We start from the raw sequence: 13873 nt of genomic DNA on the forward strand, positions 1-13873 counted from the left end.
GTTCATGCCATTCGTGCACCCACGTTCCGAGGTGATAGTCCATGCTGCTGCAAACGTCGTCGAACTGTTCGTGCAGATGGTTGTTGTCTTACAAACGTCCCCATATGTTGACTCAGGGATCGAGACGTGGCTGCACGATCCGTTACAGCCATGCGGATAAGATACCTGTCATCTCGACTGCTAGTGATACGAGGCCGTTGGGATCCAGCACCGCTTTTCGTATTACCCTCCTGAACCCACCGATTCCATATTCTGCTAACAGTCATTGGATCTCGACGAACGCGAGCAGCAATGTCGCCAGACGATAAACCGCAGTCGCGATAGGCTACAATCCGACCTTTATCAAAGTCGGAAACGTGATGGTACGCATTTCTCCTCCTTACACGAGGTATCACAACAACGTTTCACCAGGCAACGCCGGTCAACTGCTGTTTGTGTGTGAGAAATCGGTTGGAAATTTTTTTCATGTCAGCACGTTGTAGGTGTCGCCACCGGCACCATCCTTGTGTGTAAGCTCTGAAAAGCTAATCATTTGCATATCACAGCATCTTCTTCCTGTCGGTTAAATTTCGCGTCTTTAGCACGTCATCTTCGTGGTGTAGCAATTTTAATGGCCAGTAGTGTACCTAATGTGCACGTTGCAACCACCCTCTGTATATGTGTGTATCGCTGTCCCATGACTTCTATCACCTCAGAGCATACACAAACGTTTCTCGTAAATGTGCCTATCAGTGAAAACCCTATCAAAATGCATTAAGTAGTTCCTTAGATTAGCCTTCGCACACAGGCAGAAAAACCCAACATTAATTTATGGTATGAGCCGGTGAGGTGCGGAAGCGAGCTGCTGAGCCGGTAAGAGCGACCAGCAGGCGGCGTGACGCTGTGGTGACGGCGCTCTGCTGCCGTGTGTTGCAGGCCGGCGGCGGGGGCGGGCCGGCGCGGCGCGCGGGCGGCGGCAGCGGGGGCGGCGGGGGCGGCGGCGGGGGCGGCGGCCAGCAGCTGCGCTCGCCGGCCGTCAAGCGGCCCGCGTCGGCGCCGGTGGCCCTGCAGGGCTGGCTGCACAAGCAGGGCTCGGAGGGCCTGATGCTGTGGCGGCGCCGCTGGTTCGTGCTCGCCGAGTACTGCCTCTTCTACTACAAGGGTGAGTAGCGCTCCACTCTGCTCCACTGTGTCACCACGTCCTTAGGCCCCCCGTATCACGCGGTCCATCGTTACCTCCCTAAAGCTGCTGCATGTGCTGCCGTCTGGCACATCGTCCATTACCTGCGAGGGTCGTTCAATAAATAATGCCCCGCATTTTTTTTTTCTCAGAACATATTTATTGTTAAGAGTCAGAATTTTGTGACAATATACATCAACATCTTGTTCTTGTTGTTGTGGTCTTCAGTCCTGAGACTGGTTTGATGCAGCTCTCCATGCTACCTGTGCAAGCTCCTTCATCTCCCAGTATCTACTGCAACCTACATCCTTCTGAATCTGCTTAGTGTATTCATCTCTTGGTCTCCCTCTACGATTTTTACCCTCCACGCTGGCCTCCAATGCTAAATTTGTGATCCCTTCATGCCTCAGAATATGTCCAACCAACCGGTCCCTTCTTCTTGTCAAGTTGTACCACAAATTCCTCTTCTCCCCAACTCTATTCAATACCTCCTCATTAGTTATGTGATCTACCCATCTAATCTTCAGCATTCTTCTGTAGCACCACATTTCGAAAGCTTCTATTCTCTTCCTGTCCATGTTTCACTTGCATACATGGCTACACTCCATACAAATACAGAAACGACTTCCTGACACTTAAATCTATACTCTATGTTAACAAATTTCTCTTCTTCAGAAACGCTTTCCTTGCCATTGCCAGTCTACATTTTATATCCTCTCTACTTCGACCATCATCAGTTATTTTGCTCCCCAAATAGCAAAACTCCTTTACTACTTCTAGTGTCTCATTTCCTAATCTAATTCCGTCAGCGTCACCCGACTTAATTCGACTACATTCCATTACCCTCGTTTTGCTTTTGTTGATGTTCATCTTATATCCTCCTTTCAAGACACTGTCCATTCCGTTCAACTGCTCTTCCTTTTCCTGTTTTTCTGCGTAGTCTCCATCACGTTCTATGGCCGTACACCAACGTGGAAAAGCATCTATTCCCTGCTGGTAAAAGCTCTTGTCCTGTAGGAATATCGACTGTTTGGCTGCTCCCGGCGGAGGTTCGAGTCCTCCCTCGGGCATGGATGTGTGTGTTTGTCCTTAGGATAATTTAGGTTAAGTAGTGTGTAAGCTTAGGGAATGATGACCTTAGCAGCTAAGTCCCATAAGATTTCACACACATTTGACCATATTTTTGTAGGAATAGCCATGTTTTCACTGCATGACTGACACTCTCGTCCTCTTCAATGTGTGTTCCTCGTAGAGAAGCTTTAAACGCCCCAAAGAGATTGAGAAAGCCAGGTCTTTGAATCTTGTGGTCCACTGCGAGTATTAGTGGAACCCATCGTGACCACCTCTTTGAACACCCGAGAGTCTCGATCATTGCAGACGCACTTCCAATGCTGACCGACAACTGTAGAGCCAGTTGTCGAGTTGTGATGCGCCGGTCGGCTCGAATAATGGCAACCGCACGATTCAGCAAGTCCGGAGCAGTGGCTGTGACAGGACGTCCAGGGCGTGGCTGATCATTGAGCTCTGTTTCTGCATTTCCTGAGGCTGTAACTTTCTTTACCCGCTACCCAACTGTAATCCTATCAACTGCAGCGTCGCCATACACTGCACACAAATGTTTATGGATGGTCACTACGGTTTCTTTTTCTGCACACAAGAAATCAATAACAGCCACGCTGCTTGTAAAGTGAGTCGTACGTAGACGCCGTTTTGACCCTGTACTACGGCGCTGCCGTCTGCCGGAACGGTTCGAAACTTCACCGGCGCACAGAACGAAAGTCAAATGTGAAGCAGCACGTATGTCTATGCATATTAATGCATATTTTTTTAAAAAAATTGGGGCATTACTTATTGAACGACCCTCGTAAAACCTCCTTCTGTCTCGGCTCCCATTCCACATACTCATAAGAAAATTTTTATAAGCTCCTCTTTCTTTCTTAATTTGCGAGGATGCTCGTAAGAATAAGTGCCAGTGAAATCCAAACGAGACAGACGGAATAAAGTAAGTAAAATATTTATTATATCAAACGTAATCGCCATAACTGGTAATATATTTATGGCACTGTCAGACGAGACGGTCAATGCCTTCGTGGAAAAATGTTTCCGCTTGCCTAGGCAACCACGACTGTATGCAGGGGTGCACCTGTTCGTCCGAAGCAAATCGGCGACCACGAGTCTCTTTCGTCAGGGCTCCAAAAGTATGGAAATCGCATGGAGAAATATTGGGACTGTGTGGAGGATGTGTAAGGGCTTCCTAGCGAATCTTCTTCTGCGTAGTCCAAGGAACTTTGGCAACTTGTGAATCCTTTCACGCTGCAGAAATGTCGCTGGGAAACCTTTGCACATTCTCCATAGTCCTCCATACAGTCGCGATCTCTCCTCGTGCCATTTCCATATTTTTTGGAGCCCTAAAGAAAGACGTTCGTGACAGTCGATTTGCTTCAACGAAGAAGTGCTCGCCAGGAAGGCACTGACCCTCTTGTCTCACAGTGGCACAAATGTGTTAACAGGTATGGCGATTACTTTTGAAATCATAACAGTTTATTTATATTTTTTTCATCTGTATCATTTTTCATTTGACTGCCCCATATAATACCGAGGTTTCAGAAGACGACTATCTCGAAACTCCAGAACGTACAAAAGAATAACAACTGGTATATGCGTGCACAAAACATCTCTCCGTCTTTCGATTCATAATGCATTCTGTGACGTAATTGTAGAGCCCATCATTAGGGTATAGCCGTGTCTGAGCATGTACACAAATCATCGCTCCATATATTGTCACATTGAGTTAGTTGCTACCCGCAGATAGACAACCCAATGAGCAGATTTCCAAACCGTCCTGCTGTCGCTGCGCATCACTGGACGGCCGGCCGCTATGGACGAGTGGCTCTAGTCGCTTCAGTCCGCAACCGCGCTTCTCCTACGGTCGCTGGTTCGAACCCTGCCTCGGGCATGGATGTGTGTGATGTCCTTAGGTTAGTTAGGTTTAAGTCGTTCTAAGTCTAGGGGACTGATGACCTCAGATGTTAACTTCCATAGTGCTTGAAGCCATTTGAACCATCCCCAGACGACTTCCGCACATCATCAGTGAAATGCATACACTTTCTGATGTTTGTCGCATCACAAACGAAGCTCATATTGAGCGCCTGTAATGTGAGGTAAGAACTTGGGAAGATGCTCTATCTACTGACACGTATGTAGCTTTTGTGTGCCTCATAGCTTTCGTGCAGTCATCTTCTGGAACCCCGGAGGTACTCAAGAGTAATGCTGTTTTATGTGCTATTCATCCCTTCTCTCTATTACACTCAGTAGATGTGTCTACTCTCCCACGCTCCTCAGTACCACCTCACTTCTCACCTTATCCATTAGCAATACATTGTACAGGATGATTTTTCCACCGTGTACAAACTCTAGGGACTGGACGACGAGAGGATACGGATCAGAAAAGGTCTAACGATCTTATGTCCTGAAATGCATGATTTACGTGCTAGAGACCATTTATTCAATCCGTAACAGAGACTGTGGTCTAATACGGACTGTACCATGCAGCCACAGTTTGCCTGGTTTTCTCCTGGAGGGTGGTAGTATTCCTCATACGTCATGCCTTAGCGCCCTCTCCTGCCATAGTAATTGGTAATCCTGTGTCCGATTCACTTCTCTTGCGGTCTCACCTTGTAGCGGATTTGATACAGCGTTGTATACTGAGAGGCACCCACATGCCTTGCTCATACTGTGGCATCAAGCAGTCAGGCCTGCAAGATGAGTGATCTGCCAAGCGAGTGGATTCATTCTTATTTATCGAGTCACATGAACTCTCGTACTCACAATTAAGTTACCAATTATCCTCCTATATGAATAATACGCAACGGAAACGCACATCTGACTATCAGTAATTTACAGAACTCTGACTGTTCATTACGCACTGGCAATACCACATTTTCTTTTTTTATTTAACGGATTTTATCAACACGTGGCCATCGCACTGAATATGAGTGGCGCACACATTATAATTTCTGGATATCATGACAACATACAATTCGAAGGAAAAGGCCACCAATCTTTTTCTTTTCACTATCTTATTTATTCCGATAAATTCTATAACCTAAACACACAAATTCTATAACCTACAACAATAACACATGAGAAATTCCGCCCAGTGGGCATGGCTTTACGTTGGTGATTCTCTACCTTATGGTCCCGTAATTATTTAACGCTACAGTGCACTTTCTGGATAGGATGGTGGATCTTTTTTTTATATCTCACACTTCGACTCTCACAACCATCATCACGAAACTTTCCTCCAGACCGAGCGGTACAAAAGGAACACGCATAACCCACTACCTCTGAAACTACCTTGCTACTCTCCCATGCAAACCACACATACTTAAATTACATGACATACACCACACTACAACATGAAATACAACACAGGGAATAGTCACAACATTATCACTTTCAGCTTTCCCACTTCAATTAATGTTTATCCCAGTTTCACACGACACTGCCCCACTTCGTAATTCTACTTTCCTACTATGAACTCTGGAGATATATGCACGTCTTCCTGTGCAATGCAAGCCAAGTGGCGTTGCTGGATAGACGACTGACTCACCTTGCTTCTCTCTCAGAGTATTATAGTTTGAATCAAGCGTCGCAGGGAAACATAACACGCAAAGTAATATTAAGCACATATTCATCACACACGCGAGTCCTCAACTGATACCATAGACGAGTACTTCTCTTTATCTTTTGTCTCACACACAGATTGAGACTCACACAGTACTCACCACGTGGAAGTACTCGCCTCTAATTTCAAGTCCTGCACACGCTATTTCTTAAATATTTCAACTTATAGTACACACGCTAGTAATTCAGCTTAACTTAAGCACACGGAAGTATTTCAACTTATTGCTACACGTGGTTTCATTGTGACCGTTGGTCACTTCCGAAGATTACTACGATCCCATTAATATTACCTGCCTGACATTTAATTCTCCCCACAAAAGTTCCTGAAATAGAGAAATTATTATTTCAAACTACTCTTAAGTATTCCACATGCATACCATGTCTCCACTCTTTTGTCTTTATGGAGCACACCTAAGACAGGTCTTAACAGCACTAGGTCCAGCGGCAGAGTGCTGAAACATGGCCGTTCTTCAGGTCCTCTCGCACCTCTGCTGAAGTGGGGGAGCACCTTGCTACCGTATTGGTCAGCCACATTTCAGGCGCTCAAAGCTCAGGTAAATTTCATCTCTTTGGTCCCACCAAAGGTGGCCAAAGGATGGTCTCAAAGGTGATCATATATTCACATTCACTATCTGCGGTTAGCAGACGACCATACATTCATTCATTTCACAGATCTCACCAAACTGGATGTAGGGATTTATTTTGTCGGAGTGCACATGTGATCAATTAAATAAATAAATTGTCATTCTTTCCCACACTGGTATCCGGCTTCGCTGTATTAATTGAAATTGAGTTATTTTACAAAAAAAATGTGTTGTTCTGACAAAAATAATGAAGTATGTTGTACCTATTTTCAATGTCAGGCGGTACTGTACCCTTTCAACACAGCGGTTTCGTATTCGAATGAAGAGCTTACCGACATGGTCTTAACTTACGGAAAGGCAAATGGCAACGGGTGAGGGGTAGCAAGGTTGTGCCAGGAGACATATTCCCGCCAACAACAACCACAGCACTCAATGTTTGCAACAGTGTTTCGCCGTTTGTCTGAGACAGGGTCGTTTCGGTAAACAGTAAATCATGAAGCGCGCACCCGAAATGATCGGACACCAGACTTGGAGGAAAATGCGATTAACACTGTGGAAGGCGACCGCCGTGCCATTACCAGGCAGTTGGCCCGCCAGTAACAGGGTAAGCCAGAGTACCGTGTGGAACATTCTCCATAACAATTGTTGCTACCCTCATCACTTACAGCGTGTGCAGGCCTTACTAGAGACAGACTTCCCACATCGGGAGCAGTTTCGTCACTGGTTTCTTCATCAGGCAACCACGATTCCGGGATTTGTGTCATCCATCCTATTCACAGATGAGGCCACCTTTAGTAGTGTTATCATCTACTTTCATAACAGTCATCTGGGGGCTGGTACGCAAAACCCCCATGATACGGTGGCAGCGAATCATCAGGATTGGTGCAGCCGAAATGTATGGGCCTGGATGATTGGCGACCGTATTTTGGACCAGTCTTCTTTCCACGTCGCCTAACAGGCCGGAAGCGTCGACGTTTCATGCGGGTGATCTTCCCCAGTAGAAAAAGTGCCATTGATGATTGGAAGGGTTATGTGGCTGCTACATGACGGTGCTCCAGCCCACGTCGCCGTTTTCGTTCGGACGCATCCCAATCGTGTCTTCCGTGTACGAGAGGGTACAGTTGCATTCCTTCTCCTCCCAAGCGACGTTACGTTATTACTAGTCTTAGTACGTGGTGTCGGTGTGTGTTTGTTTTATGATTGTCACTGCCTGTTGTGTTGTTTGTGACTGTGTTGCGGCATACAGTGTCATGCATTGTTGATTTGTGTCCCTTACGTGTTGATCCCTTCTGCGTCATGTTCACTTAATGTGTTGGTTCCTTCCTCGGTTTCGGAATCTGTGGCCGTGCTTGTGTCCTCCCATGTGGTTTGTTGTGTTGCTTGTGCTTGTCTACGCCTCCTTCCATATGGGTTATGGCGCTTGTATTCTTCATGCAGTGTGTCCGATACAATATCGGCTACGCTATTTATTGTCTTCCAATGATTGGGATTATATATTATTCTGGTTATGTCACTGTCGTTTTGTACAGGTCTCTCTTTTGCTAGCGTGTTGCGTAGCAGTGTGACATGTTCTGGTGTCCCAGTTTCTCCGCAAACGCATATTTCATCTGTAATACCATGCGGTTTAAATGTACCGAATACGGTCCGTGGCCTGTCAGGAAATGGACCATCCCCCTGCCTGGGTCGACATGTTTCAGTTGTAGTCTTTCGCGTACGTCAGGAAAGAAAGAGTCTACTCGGTGACCCTTGTTGGATGCGTCCCACTCTCTCTGCCATGTTTCAATCCGCCATTGTTTCATTTCTGTTTTGTTCATTTCGGTGACCTTATCAAGCCTGTCCCCCTTAAGTCAGTTCAGTGCAGCTCTACACCGTATTGTTATGTCTATAGGGCGGGACCCCATCATAACAGAAAGTGCCCCTAGTGACGTGGTGTTGAAAGCTCCGCTCATTCTCAGAAGTACACCACGTTGACCTCGTCTTGCAATTGTCTTGTTAGTCTGTATGTTCAGTCTGTGAGCCCACGTACTTGCGGTGAAGTATGCGATGGATTCAAATATCGCAATGTGATATTTCCTTATCGTCTTAATAGGTAATTTGTATTGTGTTGAGTCTCGCTAGTTTGTGCATAATTTTGGAGGCTTTGTCAATTGCCAATTTGATATGATAGTTTAAAGTCCGTTTTTCGTCAAGATGCAGTCCTAGATAACCTGTGGCTTGCTTCCTCTGTATGCTTGTATTGTCTAATTTTAGGACTGGATTCCTCTGTAGTGTCCCTCTGAGCAGTAAATATGCAGTTTTGTTGGGAGCGATTTTTAATTTATTTTCTTTGCACCAATTGTTAATTTCCTGAAGCAGTTGGGTGCCTTTTGTCTCTAGTGCTGCTCTCGAGTTTACTGACACCACAACGAGCAGGTCATCTGCGTAAGTCACCACACCTCTTACCCTATCGTCACAGTCCAGCGTGTTCAGCAAGGGCTCGATTGCGATATCCCAGAATATTGGTCCGCAGATCGAGCCCTGTGGACATCTCATCGTTATTCTCTTGACAATCTTCCGTGTACCAGCCCTCCATTCCGCCACTCTGCATCTGCAGTAGTCGAGGAGGCTATTGTAGAGGGAAGCTGGTAGCCTCAGTTCCTTTAACCTGGCGAAGTGGGTCGGCCACCACAGATTGTCGGTTAGTATGGCGGCCACGTATTTGTCACTGATTGTTTGTAACTGTGAGTGCTTGGTTGACGGCATCTTCTATTGATCTACCTTCCCTGAAGCTGAATTGATAGGGCGTTCGCCCGAGGAGGCTTCTGTGCGATTGTAAGCGGTCACACAAGAGCCTTTCCTGTACCTTGGCGAGAGTGTTTAAGAGGCAGATTGGTCGGTATGTTTTGGGGTCTGTTGGTTCCTGTGATTTTCTGATTACTACTACATTATCAGTTTTCCAGAAGTTTGGAATTCTGCCTGTTAGTAGTACCACGTTGAACATGTTAGTAAGAAAAGGTGTGATTTGTGTTAGTATTTGTTTTAATGTTTCTGAAAGTATTTTGTCTGGGCCCGGTGCTTCTCGGTTTTTAAGCATGCTGATTGCCGTTGCGACTTCTTCTTGTGAGAATGGTATTGTTACACTGTCACTGATGTATGGTTGCCTCATGCTCTCTCTTAGGTCAGCCTGGTGTCGCTCGTCTTGTGTGAGGTCGTCATATGGGGGGAGCCTGTTCAGAAGATATCCTGCTGTGCTTCTCCATCCTCTGGTCATTGTGCCTTCAGCTTGTTTTAGTGTTGACAGAGCTGTCGGTGTCTTAACTCGTTCTGTTTCTATTTTGGAAGGTTGTCCCCAGATGTCGTTCTGTAGCTGGGTTTTTACAAAATTGGTCCAGTAGTCTTGCTTTGATGTCTTAACTTGCTTTTGGTATTTCTGTTTACCGTCACAATACACGTCAAGTCTTATCTGTCATTCAGGAGCTGTATTTGCTTGCTGGTAGTACTTTCTTTTGTCCCATGAATTCTTCCTTAATTTGCCAGTTCTGTCGACCACGGTTGTTTCTGTCCCCACCCAGTTTTTGCCCGTGGTATAGCTGCTTGCTGTGATCTTTGTAGGACCTCTGTCAGTATATGCGTTTTGTAATCTATACTGCCTTGAACAGTGTTTAGTGACGACACCTCAACAATATCTCGAACTTTTTGACAGTCGGCTCTTCCTATGAGTAAATGCTGCTGTTCATGGTCCATGTTACGTGTAGTGACATATCTGTCTGTGGTTTTGACGACTGGGTTGTGGTCGCTGTGTATGGCTCTATCCAGTACCTTCCATGTGTTGACTAGGAGAAGAGATTTTGCGTCACAGCATGTTATTCTCGCATTGGTCCGTCCAAGTATTAACATTTCCGCCCCAGAGTCTCGTTCTTATAACCGGTCAATCTCTCAGATGCGCCAGTCTGTTATCTTGAGGCTACTTCGGCTGCAACTGCGAAACTAGAGATTTAGAGACGTATAATGAAATTAACTTATAGAAATACAAGGAAATTCTGTGTTATCTGTGTACAATTGTGGGACTGAATCATCGCCAATTACAGGAATTCCTCAGATATCTGGATACGGAGTATGGTGGTATTGTACATTTTACAGACGTAAGGTCGCTCAGTCGAGGCCAGTTGTTAAAAAGATTTCATACCATAACTAATGAAATAAAATGTCCACGATATCAAAAGCAGAATCTGTACCAGAATTTGACAATGCCAACTCAACGCTAGATTTAGCATTTTTGATAGGTTCAACAGACGTCTTCAAGGTAGAAACCTATTTAGCAGTTACAATATTTCAAACAATAAACGCATAACAAACGAAACTGAAAATAAGGCAAGCACAAGAAAATGCGAACATATTGTTTTGATTTCATCACAATGGCCAAACATAATGCTATAATTGGGATGAAACATGCAGACATAGTTTTCGATTTGACGCAAGAATTTGTAAGCTAATTTCAGGATTTTCGAAAAAATAATCCAAATTTTCGAATTTATGCGGCACCTTTTACAAACAACGGAAATACGTTGCCGAAAGATTTTCAGATGGAATGTCTAAAGCTGCGGTCCGACATGCATCTAAAAGAAAAATTTGCTAATGTTCCTTTGTTGGGCTTTAACACATAATACCCGCCCAGAGACAAACACCTCTTGCTGCACAGTCATGCGTTTCATATGTCAGCTTTGTTTGGAAGCACGTAGTTTGTGAACAGTGTCAAGAGTGAAGCACACAAGAAGTAAAAATAAAACTAAAATCTCGGATGAACACCTTGAAAACATTCGAGAATTGCAACCACGTTGATCGAACCTGATGTTGCTACATTAGTTTCCCCAAATTCAAAGTAAAATATCACATAAATTCTACGATTTTTAATTACTTAAATAAAAGTATTAAAGAAATCTCGTATATAAAATGTCGAATTAATTCCTCTTCATTTTTTAGAATAACGAACTTACACGTGTTAACGATGCATCTTCAACCGTCACCTTTTCTTCCTCACAGCGGTTATTGTTAGTGTTAAGTATATTGTGTGCGGCCCAGAAATACTCTTCTCCTTCCAGTGTGGTCCAGGTAAGCTAAAAGGATGGATACTCCTGATTTACACTCCTGGAAATTGAAATAAGAACACCGTGAATTCATTGTCCCAGGAAGGGGAAACTTTATTGACACATTCCTGGGGTCAGATACATCACATGATCACACTGACAGAACCACAGGCACATAGACACAGGCAACAGAGCATGCACAATGTCGGCACTAGTACAGTGTATATCCACCTTTCGCAGCAATGCAGGCTGCTATTCTCCCATGGAGACGATCGTAGAGATGCTGGATGTAGTCCTGTGGAACGGCTTGCCATGCCATTTCCACCTGGCGCCTCAGTTGGACCAGCGTTCGTGCTGGACGTGCAGACCGCGTGAGACGACACTTCATCCAGTCCCATACATGCTCAATGGGGGACAGATCCGGAGATCTTGCTGGCCAGGGTAGTTGACTTACACCTTCTAGAGCACGTTGGGTGGCACGGGATACATGCGGACGTGCATTGTCCTGTTGGAACAGCAAGTTCCCTTGCCGGTCTAGGAATGGTAGAACGATGGGTTCGATGACGGTTTGGATGTACCGTGCACTATTCAGTGTCCCCTCGACGATCACCAGTGGTGTACGGCCAGTGTAGGAGATCGCTCCCCACACCATGATGCCGGGTGTTGGCCCTGTGTGCCTCGGTCGTATGCCGTCCTGATTGTGGCGCTCACCTGCACGGCGCCAAACACGCATACGACCATCATTGGCACCAAGGCAGAAGTGACTCTCATCGCTGAAGACGACACGTCTCCATTCGCCCCTCCATTCACGCCTGTCGCGACACCACTGGAGGCGGGCTGCACGATGTTGGGGCGTGAGCGGAAGACGGCCTAACGGTGTGCGGGACCGTAGCCCAGCTTCATGGAGACGGTTGCGAATGGTCCTCGCCGATACCCCAGGAGCAACAGTGTCCCTAATTTGCTGGGAAGTGGCGGTGCGGTCCCCTACGGCACTGCGTAGGATCCTACGGTCTTGGCGTGCATCCGTGCGTCGCTGCGGTCCGGTCCCAGGTCGACGGGCACGTGCACCTTCCGCCGACCACTGGCGACAACATCGATGTACTGTGGAGACCTCACGCCCCACGTGTTGAGCAATTCGGCGGTACGTCCACCCGGCCTCCCGCATGCCCACTATACGCCCTCGCTCAAAGTCCGTCAACTGCACATACGGTTCACGTCCACGCTGTCGCGGCATGCTACCAGTGTTAAAGACTGCGATGGAGCTCCGTATGCCACGGCAAACTGGCTGACACTGACGGCGGCGGTGCACAAATGCTGCGCAGCTAGCGCCATTCGACGGCCAACACCGCGGTTCCTGGTGTGTCCGCTGTGCCGTGCGTGTGATCATTGCTTGTACAGCCCTCTCGCAGTGTCCGGAGCAAGTATGGTGGGTCTGACACACCGGTGTCAATGTGTTCTTTTTTCCATTTCCAGGAGTGTACATGTTGTGACACAGCTGCCGCCAATGGTGCGCTTTGTAGCTACGCCACAGAGCGGATGACGATCGGAAGCTTGCAGAGACACTCTGTCGACTGATATGTGTCTGTTTTCAGTATGTCTTGCAGTTTTCCCAGTCATCTACTGAAACCTGGATGTGTTTATGGATAAACTCTCTATTGTTCTACAAAAGTTGTTTAAGAATCTCATCAAGTTAACAAGACGCGTAAGAGACACGCCTAGATTACGTCAGTTTTGGGGAAAAATGTGCAAAGTGATCCTTTGTGTAATATTATCGCATTCCAGTAATATGGAGGCTTGAAATGGCCGTAAAATGTCCTGAAGAATATAGATACAGTCCTCACCGTGTGCACAAAGTCAGTTGATGTTTTGCCGACAGCCATAATTGTCTACGAGAGACGTTCCCACTAAAAATAAGTGAATATAGCAATCAACGAATTACCCAGCAGGACACAGGGTTTTCGATTTTGTTAATTCAGTAAATATGTCAGCATTTACATATCTCTTCCCTTCTCACAACGATAAAACGTGCTTCTCTTCACTTAAAGTAAAGTACACTTCCTGTAAAGTCCATCAGTTCTAATTTCCCGACATTACACGCAAAGTAACAACGCCCACATCAAGTAACATTTTAAAAAGCGAGTAGCAACCTGACAACTCGGTCATGTCTCAAATGAAACACAGCGTTTACGGGAACGGAAGACGATTGTGGAAGTTGAAATCCAGTGGACAAATCGCTATTTACGGAAAATCTGTATTGGAGGGTTTACATGATCAGCCAGAACGGATTCGCGTAATCGGATTATGGGAAACCAGAGCCAGAAGTACATGTTAACGGAGAGAATAGTACGTGTTACGTCGCAAATAACGATATGTAACAAACT

At 46.0% G+C, this 13873-nt stretch overlaps 1 protein-coding gene across 1 annotated transcript in view; it reads left to right on the forward strand.

Annotated features, from left to right (window-relative positions):
- Positions 1-1002: 1002 nt before the first annotated feature.
- LOC124805452 overlaps positions 1003-13873 on the forward strand; it is a gene marked incomplete at its 5' end in the record, with an annotated part of 688368 nt that continues 675497 nt past the window's right edge. The window contains one exon of the mRNA XM_047266014.1: positions 1003-1141. Within this exon, the coding sequence (XP_047121970.1) occupies positions 1003-1141 (139 nt within the window). The remainder of the gene's footprint in view (positions 1142-13873) is intronic.

This window comes from Schistocerca piceifrons, chromosome 7 (genome assembly GCF_021461385.2).
Source record: "Schistocerca piceifrons isolate TAMUIC-IGC-003096 chromosome 7, iqSchPice1.1, whole genome shotgun sequence".
In the NCBI taxonomy this organism is placed as follows: Eukaryota; Metazoa; Arthropoda; class Insecta; order Orthoptera; family Acrididae; genus Schistocerca; species Schistocerca piceifrons.